At 40.4% G+C, this 19,676-nt stretch overlaps 3 protein-coding genes across 5 annotated transcripts; 2 read left to right on the forward strand and 1 right to left on the reverse strand.

Moving 5' to 3' along the window:
• The first annotated feature begins 246 nt into the window (after positions 1 to 246).
• LOC143346064 (uncharacterized) lies at positions 247 to 11,365 on the forward strand. Of its 2 annotated transcripts, none has more exons than XM_076773810.1 (9): positions 247 to 336; positions 4,907 to 5,527; positions 6,863 to 7,021; positions 7,615 to 8,123; positions 8,334 to 8,486; positions 8,567 to 8,807; positions 8,882 to 9,008; positions 9,319 to 9,497; positions 9,719 to 11,365. In XM_076773810.1, exons 2-9 carry the CDS (start codon positions 4,946 to 4,948, stop codon positions 9,962 to 9,964), a joined length of 2,196 nt encoding a protein of 731 aa, XP_076629925.1. In that variant the 5' UTR covers positions 247 to 336; positions 4,907 to 4,945; the 3' UTR covers positions 9,965 to 11,365. The 2 variants fall into 2 exon arrangements, with proteins under 2 accessions (XP_076629925.1, XP_076629924.1); XM_076773809.1 differs by lacking the exon at positions 247 to 336 and adding an exon at positions 358 to 673.
• A 143-nt stretch (positions 11,366 to 11,508) lies between these two features.
• LOC143346065 (uncharacterized) lies at positions 11,509 to 13,464 on the forward strand. The gene is made up of 2 exons (XM_076773812.1): positions 11,509 to 12,204; positions 12,595 to 13,464. The coding sequence occupies exons 1-2, from the start codon at positions 12,085 to 12,087 to the stop codon at positions 13,462 to 13,464; spliced, it is 990 nt and encodes a 329-aa protein (XP_076629927.1). The 5' UTR covers positions 11,509 to 12,084.
• Positions 12,383 to 15,077, reverse strand: LOC143346066 (uncharacterized). Of its 2 annotated transcripts, XM_076773814.1 has the most exons (5): positions 14,947 to 15,077; positions 14,678 to 14,875; positions 14,365 to 14,496; positions 13,932 to 14,271; positions 12,383 to 13,758 (listed from the first exon to the last, which is right to left on the reverse strand). In XM_076773814.1, the coding sequence occupies exons 1-4, from the start codon at positions 15,043 to 15,045 to the stop codon at positions 13,948 to 13,950; spliced, it is 753 nt and encodes a 250-aa protein (XP_076629929.1). In that variant the 5' UTR covers positions 15,046 to 15,077; the 3' UTR covers positions 12,383 to 13,758; positions 13,932 to 13,947. The 2 variants fall into 2 exon arrangements, with proteins under 2 accessions (XP_076629929.1, XP_076629928.1); XM_076773813.1 differs by having other exon boundaries at positions 12,383 to 14,271.
• Between the last annotated feature and the right edge of the window lie 4,599 nt (positions 15,078 to 19,676).

The following is a 19,676-nucleotide window of genomic DNA, read 5'->3' on the forward strand; positions in this document are numbered from 1 at the left end:
AAAAAGAAAACAGATTGCAAGTTTTTTGATAAATCTTTCGTCCCGTCCCGCGAGGCCATCGATAACCCCGACTTTCGTCGACGATATCGTCCCTGGCGTCGACGCTGCTCCCATCCTCGACCTGCTTCGCGTTCGGTTACCGGCGGCGGCACGCGACCACAACACTCTTCACCCGTGTGTCGTCGTTGCGACGCTCGAGATACCCTTGCAATTAAGGCTCGAGAACACTGGAAAGAAGAGGCTGAAGTGGCGGACCGCGGCGAATTGAGATGAAGGAGGGAGGGGAGGCGTTATGAGAGCGCGAAGAAGATTGAATTTCGCGACTAGCAGGGTAAGGTAAAAACCTAACGACGATTATTTTTATTACCGTGCACGGTCGCGAGTTCGCCGCGCGGCAATCGACTCCACGCGCAGCGCCGTATGCAAATGGCGGACATCGAGGAGGCGCTGACGTCATCGGGGACCGCGCATGCGTGGCCACTATCGCTCGGTGTAACTGGAATCGTAATTGCCCGGCGGATCGAGTGAGCGACTAGTCGAGCGTGGTTCGATTTCTTGCGCGATCGATGGGTACGTCGGTTTCGGGACGAAAGATCGTGTTCGTGAAACACAAGCACCACTTCGGACAGAGTAACGGACGTAAAGGCGAATCCGCGTTATCGTCTTCGAGAAGGTAAGCAACGTTTCTATTTCTACATCGATGAATCAACTGGTGTCGGAATTCGTCGAACGAACCGCTGACCAATATGCGTTTCAGGCGTGTCGCGTGTAGCACGTTTGCGCGTTCGCGATGGCGCACGAACATCAGTGCGCGTGTGTACGAGCGAACGTACGCTAGCATGCGATTTCATCGCTCACCCTACCCGTCAACTGCACCCGAAAACTGACACGTTTCGTCCAATCAACGCTTTCACCGTGATGAACTCTTTTCGTGAACTTTCACCGTGCACCGGCGGATCACTTGCACTCCGCGTTCTGAGAAAACACGTTCTACCAGGTCGTACGGTACTACAGACAGCATTCGCGAAGATAAATTATTGGATCGGATGGAAAGTTTGAACGTTCTTATTGTTTTTATATAAAGTGATTTATTTCATTGGTATCTATTACCAATCTTCGTTAAATTGTTGTGGTTCGACTTCTTAAGTTTCGAATCTTTTTGTATAATTTAGTAACGACAAAATGGGATGATAGTGTATCCTTTTGATGGAACGCGACGAAATATACACGATTTATCGTGAAACATGTATTTTCCCGTTGCAGCTGTTGACAGTAAACTTCTGAATTAATCCAGTTTGGTGGCAAAAATTCATGGTAAATTATTCCCTCGTGCCACAATATACACAAAACATTAGCTTTTTCGGATGCAAAATCTTTCTGTGGGATAAGTTCAAGTCATGTCTGGATTACATCCTTCTTTCGAGTATTGTTCCTATGAAATACTTCTCATCGCATCTGACCGTTTATTTCGAGAATGATTCCCGTTATTGCCGATTTCTCAATGAAACACAGATTTTAAATCGTTCCAAGCCGACGTGTTTGAGAAACATTAAACTTCGATGCAATTTCTCTAGTCGTAATTAAACGATTTATGGCAACTGTGAACAGAAACTCCAGATCGGAATTCGGAATTTTTGGAAGCAGTATTTTTTCGACTCTCATAAATGTATGCGTTCGTAACCAATATGTAACAGTTTAAAAACAGCTATTTTCGGAACCGTTTCTACCACTGCTGAGAACGCTGTCTCGAATGCACGGTCATTTAAACCGAGTGTACCGGACAAAAGCTTTCTTTTGGCTGCCAATAATACACAAAGCATAACTAAATTCTGGCGGAAACAATGACGTAACTGGAACCATACGATCGAAGAACATGTATGGAACTAAAATAATCCTTGTATTAAATGCGATTAAAGCACAATAGACATGTATGTATTTGGAAAACTGCTGAATAAATATTAGGCATCCTCTGTTTTCGCGCCTTGTGGCACATAAATTTTCATGAGACCGTATAATGTACCGAATAAACACATATAACAAACACTTCTCCTCAAACATTTCCATGTTTGTATTTTCATAAGAGTGGCAACTTAACACAATATTTATAGCAGTATGGAAACCCTGCACTATGGATTCTATTCGCCTTTTTCGGTCGTCACCAATTCGATTCGTCCAACATTTATACCACAATTTGACTATTTTGGGTTTTCTTTTTTTGCGTAACAAATATCGTTAGGCAGTTCAGGAGAATTTCTCCGAGAGGCAACAACATCAAATGATTCTGTGTGTTGTGGTCCATGCATGTGTGGTAGAATAGACGAGATTCATTTGAACCGAGAGTGAAGCGCCTAGAGGCATTCTTAATTTGAATAAAGTGGAACAACACAACCCTCGGGGGGAGAGTTTTAATTTGAACACCAGAGTGTGGCCCTCTGAGGTCGTTCTTCACCTAACTCTCAAAGGCAATTTTTGTTTTAACCTAGCTTGATCTACAAAATCTTCATTTGAACCGAGGGTATCTCTCCAGTGGCATTTTAATTTTTAATATAAACTAGTGAACTCATCCCAGTAAGACAGCTCTAGTAGGTGTCGCTTAGACGCTGGAACATATATTGATCAATCAAGGAGGGTGCATATAGGAATCGATGGTCGGTCGAGTACTTGTGAGAGAGAAAAGTTGAGCGTAGCCCTCTACTGGCGAGTGCGGGAGGTGTCGCCACACTACTAACAAAGAGACCTTACCTACTAACAGTCGTAGGTACAGTAGTAAAACAGCACTATATGTCAATAATTAAATCAAAATATCTCGAAAACGAAGGCTTGCTATAATTTCCACGGCTGTAAGATCCCAAATTTTAAATTAATTTACTGTACAGTGTAACATTATTCTTTTTGACCTAATATATTCTCCCATAGTCTCCATTTGAGATTGATATCAAATGTATTCTCCTCGAATGCATTCTTCCTCGGAACCTATCGCAGCCTAGAACCGTTATTCGTATTAGCATCCACTTGCTTTCGGTCGTCGTGGCTCTTTAGCCTGTAGACCGCTTTAGAAACTTCCTCCTCGGCTGCCAAACGATTAGGCCGATGACTAAACGCGCGAAGATGAAGAGGCAACGACGCGTGAACCAGACTTATCATCTTCCAAGCGAGTGTCAGCGACAGGTGTAGTTTTCGGTATTCTGTCATCCGGCAAATTAAAGTCGCGTCGAACTATGCAACCGGTTGCAAACGAAATGATTGATAGCGCGCGTGACGTGCACTGTTGCTTCATCCCGTCGCCTCCGTGGTGCAGTGAACGGGACGGTTAGGTCAAAACAATTAATGCACTTCGAACGGAGCGATTCTGTTAACAGCAGGAGGTTTCTCCGAATGTTCCCCCGCGAGGTTATCAGAAGTTGGAAACGTTGACAATAGCTGTGAACGCCTAACGGATTACGCAGAGAGAAATAGGAATACAGTTACACATTGCCCAGGCGTTATACAAGCTCTCTCCCCTATCATTAGCGCGTCCTTCGACTTTGCGATAATTCGCTACTGCGGTATCGCGATACTGTCTCCGCAATTTATAGTAATCGAATAGTAAACGCTTTTCTTCAGGGATATTATAGGAATTAACGAAGAAAATTTATTTGAGGAAAATGAATTGAACATACATATAATTATACAATTTAATGGGAGATTCTAGAGACCAAAATAAGACGAAAATCAAGAATATCAATTTCTTGACTGAGGCTTCGTTAGTAAGTTAGTAAGTTATTAAAAAATTAAATTAAAAAATTTCAAATCGTTCTAAAAAAATTATTCTCGGTTGCGAGGGTCGATTACAATCGTTTTTGGTCATTACACATATCCCCGAAATCCTTCGCATTTTCAATTTTATTGTAATTTCTTTGTACGCGTTAGAAGCAAATGCAGGTCGTAAATTCGCAGACCAAATCCATCGATGAACTCACAGAGTAAACAAATAAACTTGTAAGATGTCTCGGTAGAAAATATTTCCACTCCGAAGATATAAAAGAATAGGATACGATTAAAACTGTGCGAACGGCGTAATAAAAATAAAACTAAAGAAGATTATAATACCGAGATTCGGTTAAAGAAAATGATAGGCTTGTGAGAGAACTTATTTCACTATTGTACAAGTTGCACGAACTCGTTCAGGGACCGAAGATTATCCAATCTATGGTAGTTTTCTAATTCAAAGCATCGCATTAACCCGTTTACATGAAGAAGCGGAATTTTCCGCGCGCGACATCTAGGCCATATCATTAGGCACGGAATAATCCCTATCTTACCTGTATCAGCAAATACGAACAGATTCGCAAGCAGCGTAGCGAGAAAAAACGACGAATTTGTCGATAAGGACCGATTGTCTATCGAGTGTCGAAGCACGTTTATTAGGTCACCGACGCAAATAAACTTTTAACACTATTTCCTTTAGAGAAATATTTAAAACTTTGTTTCTTGATCCGACTTTGTCTCTAACCGTTTCATAGCTTTTTTCCAGGTTCACCCTGTTCACTTTCAAAGGATATTGAGTCTGAACTCAGAATTGTCTTTCATATAGTGTAAAGTCAAGTAAAATAGTCGTAGCCAACTTTGAAGTTACATGCCTCGATTCTATACGTAGTTAAAAACTACGAAATATGGAATTATTCTATATTCCAACATTTAAACGACATTATGCATATCCAAGCTAACCAGTTTAGCCAGCGTCTGGACTTCTTTAGCGGTTCTCTGTATTACTTTTAAAAGCGTGTCACTAGTGTTGTACGCATTGCATCTTATAACGAGGTTTTTAGGGTGCACAAACCCGTAAATAAATAAATAAAATTATTACAAGGATGATACGGTTTGCAATCAAGATAAATCATAGATTGTAGTAACTTTCTTCCCACAGGTGAATTCGTACAAGACGGTATAACGTCGACAAGTGTCGATGGTGGAGGACGACGCGCCTTCCAGCAAGGGCCATCGAGAAGATTCGTCGAAAATGGCGAAAGCCAGCACGATGCCTCTTCCTCGGCTCGAGAAGAAAGCCATGCCCGTTTACGTGCCGAAAGACCCGCTCGTCGTTTGCTTATCGAACGATTTCGAGGGTATAATCGAGCAGATCGGGAGTCTTCGACTTACGCACGATCGAGAAACTGGTAAATGCGAGCCCGTGATCGATCGAGAGACGCGTGAATCGACCGATCGACCGAATTTCAATGGACCCGCGATTTCGAGCTCGAGCTCGAGCGAAGACGATAGCAGCGAGGATGAGGACGAGAGCGGCCATTGCGGGCGTCTCGTCGAACGCGGGCCGATGAAACCACAATTTATCTCGACCCCACGCAATCGACCCTATTTGCCCCCCGACGAACTGATTCATTCTTTGAAAACGAACCAAGTCTCTGTGAGCGATTACGACACATTGTACAACAAGGAATTGATCTCGCGTCTCGATCAGCTGCAAAACGCTACAAGGAACGTCATAAACTCTTGGAACGGAAGGGATCGAAACGCGTCGGAGACGGGCGTAAGTAATCTCTTCTTTCTTCGGCGGAATCGATGCTTTCATGACCACCTACACGCTCGTGGGACTTAGTTATCGGTCGGTGTCGCATAAACTTGACATTTCCTGTGGTGATATGAAATATAAGAAAACCTTTCCTCCGTTCCTGACCTTGCACATCACTACATGGCACATAAATGGATTTGTTTTGATGATTAATATAAAGTATACGCTCTCGTGTTGATTATAAAAAATTGCAAAACTTAGTTAACATTTCTTACTTACGGAATAACGTTGGATAATAATAGCCTGAATATCCTGTATAGTACTTATATAAATGTAGATAAGGTTTTCCAATAGGAGCGATAGAACTTCCAGGTAGCGTAGCCGCCATATGTGTTATTCGCTTGAAAGTCTTTAACTCAAGAATCGAAGCCTGCTGATTTTTCAATGACTTTGACGATAACAAAATTGTCAAATTTGGGAAGATAACAATCCTTAGTCAATAGTCGAGTGACCCTTGTACACACAAAAGTTACTGTGTGATGCGGTTTCTGGACTGGTGATGTCGTGAACTCTTATTTCTTTCAAAATAAGAAGACTGTGACTGTTACTAGTAGGCGTTGCTGTTCAATGACTTAATCTTTCCTTTGTCGTCAATCGCGTGAATCTGATTTATCTGACATGTGGTTTCTACAAGACGGTCTCGTATGCCACTCTTCCGCTGGAATTATTATTTCATAGAGATCGAAGTTCAACGATAAGATTACTTCGAGAAATGCAGCTTTCAATTGATCACCAATATCTTGGGAATTGGCAACATTAGATTTTTATCCTATCGGATTGCGTTAAATTCCCTCTTTATTCCAATAAACATAAACTGTTGACTGTCTGAAAGCAAATCTCGTTCGATGTTTATTGATGAGATACAATCAAATTTACGTGATAGTCATACGAAGTTGAAGGTTTACTGTATTCACTCTACCAAACACCAATATTTCATGCATTATATCATCGAACGTAAATCAAAATAAATCATCGTCGATTATCTTCTGTAGTTTCCATTTTATTTCGAAGTATTATCGCTCTTATCGAAAAACCTCGTCATCTTTTAAAAATTTTTCAGATCCCAAACGCTCATTATTTTAACAATTGGAAAAAAAGTTCCATTTATATTTGACTGACCTCCTTGTATAAATAACAGTTTGGCTAGCAACTTTGCAATCACTTTAAAACCACAATGACGCGAAGTGGTAAGAAGATGAAATCAGACTTTGAAAATACAGATATAGACACGGTCTTAAAAGTCGCTATACAGAGTTTTCGTATCTTGGTCATTCATCGGAACGTGTGTTTTAGCTTGCAAGTCTAAGAGATCCAAGCGAGGATACGTTGTTAATGATCATCAACCGCGGCGCTTTCCAACCAGCGCAAAACGACTCGGAGGACAATTTTAATTTACCAGAACCGCCAACGGAATGGCAGATTTCTCCTTGCAGTCCAATCGGTTCTCCACAGGTAACAAATGGAACATCTTCTTCCTATATCGCCTGACGTTTTATTTTACCTTCGTATCCTTGTTTGCTTCGGAGTTTTTATTCTATTGCCTTCATACGCGTGGACATTAACGACCCAAAGTTAGTGGTATCAGTGGAGTTAGGAAGTGTGGCGTCACCTCTCGTGCTCGCCACCAGAGGGGTCGTGCTCTCACAAGCGCTCGACCAACCCCTCCGTTGCTATATATACACTCCTCAACCGACTTCCCAATATTCAATCATTTAACGCAGGGCCTACTAGAAAGCCTTATTGATTAGAATCCACTAGCAGGCCCGGGTGAAACGCCTTCTTCCCTCTGTCCTTTCCCTTCTCTTACGATTTTTCTCAAGACCCTACCCGCAGCGAAGCAGCGCCACAGAGACATTCTGTGAAATCAAGAACAAATGTAAATTTTTGAGGCTTCGTTTTGGAGAAAAATTCATTTGAAAATTAGTCAAGTACGCGTTACCATTAATTTTGGGTTATTCTATATATTCTTACCCGTTGTTTTCGGTATCAAAGAGTTCCTTCACCCCTTTCACCTGACTATCATATAATTCATTTCGAATTAACAGGTACACACGGCAAAGTACAGACCGCCACAGGTTCCATCCGATTCTTCGAACTGCTCGTCATCTTTACATTCCTTCTCTCCTTCGTCGAACCAATCATACAGCGATACCCCGAGTCCAGACAATCAAGTGAACGAACAGCTAGGCGAAGATCTGAGGAGCTTGACCTGGAACGGCGACCATTTCATCAAATCGCTCATATATAGTGAGACGAATAACATAACAAATACAATCGATACGATCGACAACGAGTGGCAACTGATCGAGGAAGTCCTGAGAGAGTTGGAGGAAGAGAAGCCCGAGAAGAAGGAAACGCAAGAAGAAAGCAATACGTCGAAATCTAATAACGTCTTGTACCCGATACAAAGAAATATTCCGCAACCAGACGCACCTCAAATGAGCAGTCCACCATTCGCTGATCACCATCCTTCATCGATCATGGGCACTAATATCGTTTCTCCGTTTGAACGGCTACAGAAGGAACGGAAGCCCTCGAGTCCTCAACAACGACAGTAAGTCCCGATTTATCGAAACCTTCTCAACGATTGCAAACCGTCATAGTAATAGATTCGTATTCCCAAAACAGTTATGGTTCCAATTCTTCAGAAACGTCAGAACAGATATTATATCGGCTCCGTAACTGTTATTTTTCCGATTCTATATCGATTCTATTTTATAGACATTGTTTCTAAGCCTTTGACACAATTCGTTGATTATCGCAGCATACTGCCCTGGCCATCGTTGAACCTACCATCTACAAACGCGAGCGAGAGGTTAAAAGAAGAGTTAGACCCGAAGGCAGTGGAGAGGGCCATGAGCTGTTTGTTAAAACGATCGGTGACGGAACTGGCCAAGCAGGACGAAGATGGAGACACGTAAGAACGTTCGTGATCGCGAACAAACCACCGTGCAACTAGCTCTCTATTGCACGGATTTATTTTACGCTTCCCAACAGCATGCTGATGTGTTTGGTGGGCCATCCGGAGGAACTGGTGCAAAAGAAGGCTTACTTGGTGCCGCTCGTTGAACGACTGAGCATGTCCCCAGGAGCTCTGACGGTTATGAACAATCGCGGCGAGGACGCTCTGTATTTAGCCGCTCTGAATTGCCCGGAATTTTCTTACGTTACCGGATACCTAGCCGCAACGATGTTACAAAAAGGAATCGACATCAGTCAAAGACTGTATCACATACGTGTAAGCCTGTCAAGCATTCTATCCTATCCACTTCGTGCCTCAGACTGTTTAATTCGCAGACTGACAATTCGCAGGGCAATTCGCTGATACACTCGGTCGCGGAGCAAGGGGACTCCCACGGCGAAATACTCGCAGAATTATTAGCTTTAAAAACGGTCCAAGGGCACGCAGTCTTCGACCTGTCGAGACGCAATTACGACGGTTTGTCTTGATAGTTTCTGATAAGAGTGTGCGGGTAGATCGATACATCTAGGGCAGAATAGTGTCAGGCAGTAGAGTGGTCCAGAAACCATTCCGAGTTTCGCGCTACCCGCATGTATCTATACTTGGTTCAACGAGAATTGGCAGGAAATATAAATAAACGCCCAAGCGACAAGGCAAATCAAACGTATATATTCACAGTCGACAAATAAAGACAGATGCTGCCTTTTGTCATTGAATGAAGTACAGTTTCTAAGCATCGGTTCGCGATAGAACGAACTAATTTCGATTTTCCGGCTGATTTTCATAGGGAAGACCGCACTTCACGTCGCGGTACAATCTCACAATCCTACTAAAGAAGTTATGTGCGTGGCTACTGTGAAATTGCTGTTGAAGCACGGTGCCGATCCTAAAATAAAGGAGACGAAATGCGGCGACACCGCGCTGCACATGGCCGTATCCTCGAACTGCGATCCTGCTCTCGTAAAGGTAATTCCTCGAGTCGCTTACCTTGGTCCTAGAACCGAATTTACACCTCTTCGCTTTGAATAATCATCCACAGTCAAGATTAGAAACTGTCATTTAGAAATCTGTAGGAATATAGGACCTTAAATAATATAAAAATGATTGAAATCTTGTATGGATGAGCATCCTAAGTCTAAATTCAACTTAATTTCATTAAAACCCCTAATTCATTGATTCGCTTACAGGTATTGTTGGCCACGCACGATACCAATCTGGTGAACATGACCAACTATAATCACAACACGGCGCTGCACCAGGCGGCAACTGTTTCGAACAGCATTTCTCTGGAGAGGCAAAGAGAGATCTTCTGGCTGTTGATTTACGCCGGGGGGTATACGAACGTGCTAAATCGCGAAGGAAAGACACCGTTGGCTCTTGTCTCACCGGAGAGGAAAGACGCGTTACGAAAAATTGTTTACAAGAGGTCGTGAAACGAAGGGAATTCGACGACGCCTCGGTACACTCGTCCAAAGATGAACATGAACGCTTACGAAGTTATTCTTAACGTAACCGCGCCTACTCTACGTACAATGAGGCTAGCTACTCGTGTACAGCCTATCGACGTTTGCGATCAGCCCCAAACGGTCGTGTTCTCTTTTTAATCACAGAGCGATTAATTTTTACGTGACTGTTTCGCCGTGTTCAAAAATGTACGGACAAGGAACGAAAACGAGAAACTGAAACTCAGCTCGTAGAGATATCGTTTTGCATATACAGTAATGCACGGTTAACTTTCATAAGATTTAGAACCTAACGGTACAAAGTTGCGTGCGACGGATGGTGAATTTCTTTGTAGAACCGATCTCGAACATTGTTCGACAAAGAAAAAGAATGGTTATAACAGGAGAAGAGGAGATGGATATAGTAGCCTTCAAATATCAAAACGAGCCAAGTGACATAAACAGACTCATATGAGGGCTCGGATCACGGTCAGGGTTGTAGGAAGAAATCTTTCACCCAGTGTCAATGTATCTACTTATACAGTAGATAGGGAGGCCAGAGAAGGTAATTAAATTTTACAATAATAAAACAAGACTAAAGTAAGTTCTTAATAACATTAGTCAACCTATCTCATACTGTAACTCTACCTAACCTAACTACGGTTGGCTAACATGGAAGGCATTAGAAAAACATTCATAAAGTTTGTAATCAGATTCAGTAAACTTTAATTATGTGATTAGTTAAAACAAGCGTACATTTTATCAGATATCACAACTTTCATAATAATAAACTAAAACACTGGTCTAGTTTAAAAATAGTACCAATACATTCTTCAGATTCTACATCAGACTACTTTTAATTGACTTAATACACGCAATGACTGGTTTCATTGAACTTAAGATGCTGAGTGGAAGGAATTGTGAAGGATGAATCGTGAGAAGTTAACCATGCATTACTGTATCATGATGGAACAAATGTAGCAATCTCGCAAAAAATGTTGGATGCATCTTTTTGTAACTGTTATACTATAAGAGGCTGAGCGTCAAAAGACGAACAGATTAAAGACTAAACACGTTGCCTGCCATGGTGGTCACTTATGATGACCAGCACTTTGAACTTACATGTTGTAACATTGATTACAATGGAAGAACCCTGTGCTACTTTAATTAGGAATACTATAAAATAACTGGTATACTACTGAATTATCGAATTTTTTTATATTTTATAATTTGTACAAACGTCGAAGACGTCTCTAAATGTGGAAAACTGGCAGACAATGTGTTAAGCAGAATGCTATGCTTGTTCGACTATACATGGTGATACTCACGCTCTCTCGTGCGTGTACAAAATTACAAATACACATGGTACAAACGTTGCCTTTATTTTCAATACTGGAGCCTTGATTATTCGCACAATGATTACCTATTCGCCGTAGAGTTATAATTTTAAAAACTCTCGGACGAGACGAGAAGGAAAGAAACACTGAATGGATGGAGAACAGAGCCAACGAAGGATAAGAAACCGCTAAAAGCAATGGTTCATCGAAGGCTGCGGTTTATTGTAGCGGCAAACCTCTTTGTGTTTCTATGACATAGCAGTTCCGGTGTATTCACGCCATGCTTTTCCGGCGTGGAATTGCCCGGACGTATCACGATCGAACGCGCAATTGAACACTGCTACGATCGGAGCAGTGAGTGTAAATAGGTAAACGTGTACTCGTGTACTCAGAATACCCGACAGGACGATCCCAACCGCCATCAACTAACACAAGTTCACCGAACCGATTCACGTCCATCTACCGGCCAATTTATTGGATGAAACGCGTCGCGATCGAGCAATGCGAATGTCACTTAATATAAAAGCGGCACCGAACAACTGTCCATCTTAATCTCGATGATCGCAAACGATTTTTATTCGGTGCCAGTCATCCGCAACGGCAGCGCGACTTTTTCTTTCGTTACACGATGCACACGGGCCTGACGTTGTTTTTCGTCGCTTCCATTCCGACGAGTCGAACGTAGATTTTGGGCGAATCGACGGAATCGTTCGTGGCGGGAGGAAAACCAGATTGTTGAAAACGTGTTCGTACAAGTAGAAGAAAGAGCAACAAATGAAGACGACGCTGATATTGGCCAGTTGCTTAGCGCTACTCGCGACGGCAAACAGCATCAGTGAACAGTGTAAACTTTACGATAAAACGAGAGTTGCGTGTCGCTGCACCGGAAACGAGGTAAGTGTAGAGAGAGACTTATTTCAAAGGGAAATTAACAGAGCCTCGAATGTACCAACGTAGATAATTATTAAAGATGAAAATTACAAGCATAATAAAAGTGTTACGAAAAAATCTCTATACATGGAAATACTTAAAAGCCTTAAAAGCTTCAAATATAGGAATAACTAGAAAAATATTTATAACTTTATAACGTTATATTTTTGCAAAAAAGGATAATGAAATCTATCAGTATACAAAGTTACAATTAAATCGACGTCCCCAAGGTCTTGCACTTTCCTTATAAGGATCTGTAAAAGGTAAGACCAGGATCTCCTTCGTTCCATGAGAGGTCCTGGTCGCAACCTTTGTCTTTTAGTCGCGCTTGCTAAAGAATATGTTATTTTTCAGGAATTGTTCCTGTCCAAGAAATACGACTACAAGAACGTGACGAACCTGCAAATCAGTTCCTGCAGGTCTGCGAATCTACACCTCACCAGTATCATAGGGGCGGATCAAATAACAGAAATAATCGTGCAAAATATCAGTGAGAGCTTGGTATTCGAACTAGCTGTACCGTCGAAGACAATGAAGCTGCTGAAGTTGTCCAACATACGGCGGATACCTTTGATCGCGCACGACACGTTCCTCCATCCGAACAGCATCGACACTCTGCGGATCGAGAACACGCGAATCGATCGTTTCGAGGAACCATTCGCCCACATCGCGATAAACGACTTCTCGATGATCAACGTTACGATCGGACACATCGACTGGCTAAATTTTTTTGAGAAGAGCAACACGCTACACATAGAGAACAGCGTGTTCCAAAACGTTACGGGTTCGCTGAATTTCTCGTACTTTACGAAAGTGTGGATCCTTAGTTCAACATTTCAGCTACAGAAACCGGGTCATTTGTTGATCGAAGGCGTTCAGATTTTTATCAAAGATTGCGTCTTCTCGAATGCCAGTGTGAACGTGGTCGCCACGATCAGCATTCAAATACACGACACTTGCGCGGATGGTAAAAGTTCTATGAGACTTTCGTCGAACAGGATCGAGAGTATGGGCAATCGACTACCTACCGAGATAGTTTATACGAAAAGGGACCGCGTTACGAATCGATTTCCCAATCAAAATAACACAATATGCATAGCCGGTGATTGCAAATGCCCGAAAAGTAGTGCTCGGAGTACGCAGAACGCGGCCATTTTCATTCTTTTAACGTTCGCCTTTAAATTTCTGTTGCTGCTAACCGTTCAGTCATCGACAATTTCTTAGCTATTTCGATAGAAGCGTCGAACGTTTCGTTAGCTTCTCCATCTCGTTTAAATCTGTATCTTATTTGGGCCATAAACGCAACAATTTTTTGTACGATAATTTAAATTATTTGAACAATAATTGTAAAGTGTACTGCGACAAATTAACCTTAAAAAGATATTGTAAATAAAGACTAAAATTGAAATTTTATAACAAATGAAATACATTGTATTTGAATTTAAACAGACTGATTTGGAACAATCGTACATTGAATCATTGCGATTTATGGCCTCTATTACGCTTCTGTGTAGGGACCTATGACGAAAATACCGGTATATTTGTTTATATTTAGCGGTAACTTATCGGTAATCTCCTATACCGAAACTGATATAATACTGAGATGGTTATGACATCGAAACCCAAATGATTATGTATATCAATTTCGGGAATTGAGAGACTGCTACTAACTTATTGATATGTAAAAATACCGGTAAGTCCTTATTTTCATATCGATCCAAATGGCTGATCGATGCGGGAATCGACCAGAGAGTTAGCAGAGGTGGAGCAGAGGGCTAACGCTTCTCTTAAACGACCTATCTCTTCGATCATGCTTCTATTATTTTCCTCCAAGCGAAGAATAGTTTCCTCGTAACCGGTAGAACGTCCTTCGTCACGACCCATTCGTACTTTTCTCTCGCCTTTCGTTTCGCGGCAGCCCATCATCTTCTCCAATTGATCTCGATATTTGTCCCTAGTTCGTGCAACGCGTCGCAGTTCGTGTTCGTGTTGATCCTCCTTTGACCGTAATAATTTTCCCAACTTGACTGTCTGAAACGACACGACGTCAGTTGCCACAAAGACACACGATCAAAGGGTACAGAAATATAAAAGCAAAGAGAGACATGAGTACATTGTTCTTACCTCTTCTTTTAGACATTTATGCTCGCATGTTAATTTCCGAATTTCTTCCTTTGATCTTCTCTCTCTTTCCAGAGTTTGACTCAAGGTACTATTCTGCTTTTCTAATGCTTCTCTTGATGCCTTGACGCGATTCTAAAATAGAAATAGGTTCACATACAGCGTACATACGTCTACATTAGCAACTAAGAGATAGTTGTTCGGACCAACTACCTTTTGCCTGTAACACCTATCCTTTTTATGTACCAAAGTAGCTTGTAACAAGAAAGGAAGCAACATTATACCACTAAGGTTAAACAAAATAATAAAGACTTACCTTAAGATTATAATTATCATTTGAGATCTTCGAATAAACGTCGTTGAGTTGATCATACTTTTTCAACTGTAATCTGTGTTTATGAATTAACTTCCAGGATGCATCGACTAATTTCATGGACACATCAACTAGTGCCTGAAGAGGAGACTCATTACTAACATTCATTGTCACTGGTTCAATCCCTAAAGCATCCAATTCCTATATGAACAAAAGAATTTCATTAATAGAATTTTATGTAAATGCGAATAATCATATGAGTGGCATTATACCTCGGATAGCATACACAATAAATCTTCCAAATTTCTTTCTTTACCCAACGCCGGTGTTTCTTCTTCCAAATATACATCGGAAACGTGCAAAATACTCATTGTGTTTATTTGAAAGGAACAACACTCGAACCTGGGTTACACGGTAGATGGTTTTAACTAAATTCACTGATAAAATTACACGAAAGTACATCAAACAGAATGCTCATTGCATTTTCTACGAAATGCACGCTGGCGAGGTCGGCCATACACAATCGTCCGAAACGCAATTAAAACCGTTAAACAGTCAGCGAAATTACTATTGTTACAAAAAAATCAAACGGAACATGACAACATTGTAAGAATCGAAAAAGGAGCCCGTTGAGTGCAAAAGTAAACAAATCAAAAGTAAACAAATATGTAGAATTGCAAATTCTTCCGTTTAAATATCCGACAATTATAGATATTCGTAATTTCTACTTTTCTATGCGCAAGAACATGGTTACACATCATGTTAAGCATAATATATATTAACTTGAAACTATATACGTCCGTCTATTTAGTAAACTTAGTCCAAAGCTTATTTTTATAATAAAAAAAATGCACTATTGTTATTATATCAACGATTCTACTGCCATCTAGTTGTGTTCTACACTAGATGACGCATCGAATACAAATGCATACACTGCTGTACTGTAACGTCTCCCTTCTGATACTATTTATTACTGTGTATAGTATATTTCCATCAAATATTCAATAACAGAAACGTGATAATTGCTTGGAATCTTTGTAACGAATCGCGGTTGCCGTGGAAAAACAGAAAGGGTTTTTAAAATGATTGTGAACTGTACCGCCACAGTTACTTCCCTTGTAATACAATTAAAAGTTACCCTTTTTTTATTTACATAAGTTTTTAACGGATTACTCATATTATCTGCTCGTGGTTGGCTTGTTGTCTTTAGAAACAACAAGGTCTGATTATATCATAAATTTCCTGGAAAAACAGGAGACAAGAAATACAACAAGCACACGTGTGCTTTTCCTATCGGGTTTCTTTTTTCTTCTTCTTGTTAACATTATTCACTTCGATGATTACATGAAAATTATTTACAACTTTAACTAATCAAAGAATCACGAATAATATCGTACTTATCAACTCATATGAATTTACACACAACTAGCCTGTGCTTCACTGATACAGTGAGTTTCTCAACTGACCGCCATCCATGAGAAGAGGTCGTTAAAATCACCTCCGAATTTTCAGGTCGGTATGGCAGTCAGATTGGGCCACGAAAGTCCATAAGATGAAATAAAAAGTCTACTCCTATACCTCGTCTGTGGCAATAGTATCTTGTCTTTAGAATCATGCGACCGTGCAATGCGTAAATAATCTTTGATCAAAACTTTTGTCGATATCATATCAGAAACAAAATTCGTGAATTTGCTGACGTTACCGACATCGATGATAGGGTTAAGTACGTTTCTTAGAGTCATTATTCTTAAACATAGAGTGCGCCGTAAAACAGCTGATGTTTTATGTGGTTAGTATTCCTGTTCGTTAGAACATAAACTTTTATTGAATCGGTTGTGTAAATCATACCTAATTCATGATTAGTCTATTGATAATAAAAAGTATATTTATTTCAAAATGTGTAAAGTAGGTACGGTGAATGTTACGAGATGGGAAGTGTCGACAGATCTGTGCTTAGTCCAACTTTGCAACCGATTATCATTATCGATCAAATTTGTTCGTTTTGTTAGAAGAACAGCAAGAATATCCTTTGATCGATAATCGAATAGAAACATTCGTCGTCTCGTGTACGCACTCTACGCGAGAGAAATGTAACATTGTGAATCATAATTACTCGAAGTGAATATTGCGAAGGAATTGAAGAATCTTCTTATTCATCAATGTGGTCCTAAAGTCAAGGTACAGCGAGGGTTCGTCATTAGTAATCCAAAAATTAGCGTAGCAAGACGTGTCGGCGTTTCGCGGCCGATGTGTGTATCTCTAACCTGCTATTTCCTCATTATTACTACTCGCGTTTACTTTCTAACGATGCTTTCGTTTAAAATTAATATTTCTACTATAAATTGAGTCGGAATTGTAATAAAATTGAATCGTGTTTCGCACGTTTTCTTCAGTATCCAACCGGCGTCGATTCTTTATATTTCTCTAAACGAAATTACGTATCGTATATATATCATCTCAAGTTCAATTATTCTTTGATTACATTTACTGTAATGCATTTACTTTTAATTTGTGTTTTATTTTTGTTACAGCCTCCGAAATTCGAAGTCAAGGAATTTCTTCTCGAAATTGAAGCTTCGGGAAACAACGGAAGGTACCACCACCCACCACCTAATTCGCGAGCGTTGCTGTGCACAAAGGTCGCCATTACTATTATAAAAATTGGCGTGACAAGACGTATCGAGACCTGTCGGTGTTTCGTTACGAACGACGTACGTATTTCTAACCTGTTGATATTTTATCATTATTACTACACGCGTCTACTCTCTAACGGTACTTTCGTGTAATATTAATACGTTTCTACTATAAATTGAATCGGAATTGTGGCAAAAACTGTATCGGGTTTCGCGCGTTTTCTTCAGTATCCAACCGGCGTCGATTCATATCTCCCTTAAACGAAATTACGTATCTAGTACATCAACTATTGTTTAATTACGATTAGATATGTTTACTGTAATGCATTTGCTTTTAATTTGTATTTTATTTCTGTTGCAATCTTTGATTGGAATTCGAAATCGAAAGGCAAGCTACCGGCACACAATGGACGCCATTACAGTTGGAAATATGCAAATGGCGCCAACATCAAATGGTCTAATAAGGATTGGTAAAATTTACTATACAGATATTATTTACATATTTTTATGATTTTAACAAGTTATTATTCGTCGGAATTATGATATATCAGTGTTGAGAGTAAATAATATATAAATTTTTAATTTGCTTTATAATCGATTTCGATTGACTTGCAAATTAAATGGTAATTAATTGCCGTATTTTATTGCATTTTAATGAAAATAGCAGTATTTCCATTGAGAATTACTAAGTTAAGAAAGGCAAGAAAATAGGAAAGCACAGGTGTGCTCATCGTGTATTTCTTTCGTCCTGTCCTTGTTTTATTTCCAGGAAATTTGTTGGCCGCGTGCAATGCGGCCGGTAGCTTCAGTGATTGTGCGTAGCAACAGTTTGTTTTTCGGGACGAAGTGAACCCGAGTACGTTGTCGTTTACGGTGTTAGGCAAACGCGAGAATAATGCCAGTGTTTTTTACGCAATTTTAAAGTATTTCCAGAGCATCGTGGCTCTCCTTGTTTTATGAATCGCGAGAATAGAGTCATTTGTCCACCGATTTCAATCTTCGGTCGCGGTAATGTAGCTTAATACCTCCCAATAAACTAACTTTTCCCTTTGCAATTAAAACTCTTCGTTACCGTGGTTAGAGTCAGTGCATCACTGAAGAGGAGTATTGGGCGGTGCTCCACAAGCAAACAATGTAAGTATATACTTATAAAAATACTTATAAAAATCTCTATAATTTTAACAATAGATTCTAATTGTTTTCTTGCAGTCTACTTACAGTCTCTGGACCTAATCCTGGAAACCAGCAGGACCATGCTGACTGATGGATGACCTCTTTGATGACTCCACTGGGCAGCAGCATCGTCATAGACTCATCCCAAAGGTACATTTCACGAGGTTCATCACTGGTGAGTCGCATGTTAGTTGTGTTCCTCTGGTATCCAACCATCTTGTTTAGTGTTTAGTGACCGCGGGTATTTTTCATATCCGTGATTAATAATATCTAATGTTATATATTTTTAACACAGGCTAGGGTCTTCTTGCCCTCGCGTTTTATAATATAACAAATAAATGTTTTACAATGGAATAAATAATTTTTAGAAAATATATGAAATATTTTCATTAATCTTTTATTAATTGTATGATTGAGTAGAATATGAATTTATATGTGGCGTCGCCTCCCATGCTCGCCACCAGAGGTGTCGCGCTCTCACAAGCGCTCAACCTACCCCTCGATTCCTATACACTTAACTTTTTAACGAAGCCTCCATCGACAAATTGTTATTCTTGATTTTCCTCTTATTTTGGCCTCTAGAACCCCCCATTAAAATTTTTCCCAGGGGTGGCCGAACACCCTGTATACACGCCTCGAACAACTTCCCAATATCGCAGTTCACTAGCATGCCCAACGAAATACGCCCTCTCCTTTTCAATAACGATTGAATTTCGATCGCATTTCTTAAGAAAAAATATCCATAGATGTTAGGATTCCTCATCAAGGGAGGGTGGTTAGGATGAGCATGGGGGGCGAGGGTCCTCCATTCGCAGCAGCCTTCTCGCGGTGAGACCTGGGGTTATTATTTAATATGTAATTAATTACATAACAAATAATATGATCTAATGGCTGCGTCCTTCTTCCTATAGTTTCACATACCGTTCTTCAGAAACTATTCCATTTGCCGTAACAATCGCGAAAGTATTTCATTGTGTATTAATTTCTCACAAAAATTCAGATACACTCGTCGAATACAGATCGATTTAGGATTAGAACACATTCAAATAAGTAACTCTCGGCATAGTTAGTTTTATTTCTCACCGTGGACGGCGTTGAATTCTTATTCTATACTAAATCAATAATGTTGCAATGGTAAGGGGGTTTTCTACAGCCCCCTATCGAACATATTTAGTCTGCCCTATGCTTCGTTATTT

The sequence above is a fragment of the Colletes latitarsis genome, chromosome 10 (assembly GCF_051014445.1).
Source record: "Colletes latitarsis isolate SP2378_abdomen chromosome 10, iyColLati1, whole genome shotgun sequence".
Taxonomy (NCBI): domain Eukaryota; kingdom Metazoa; phylum Arthropoda; class Insecta; order Hymenoptera; family Colletidae; genus Colletes; species Colletes latitarsis.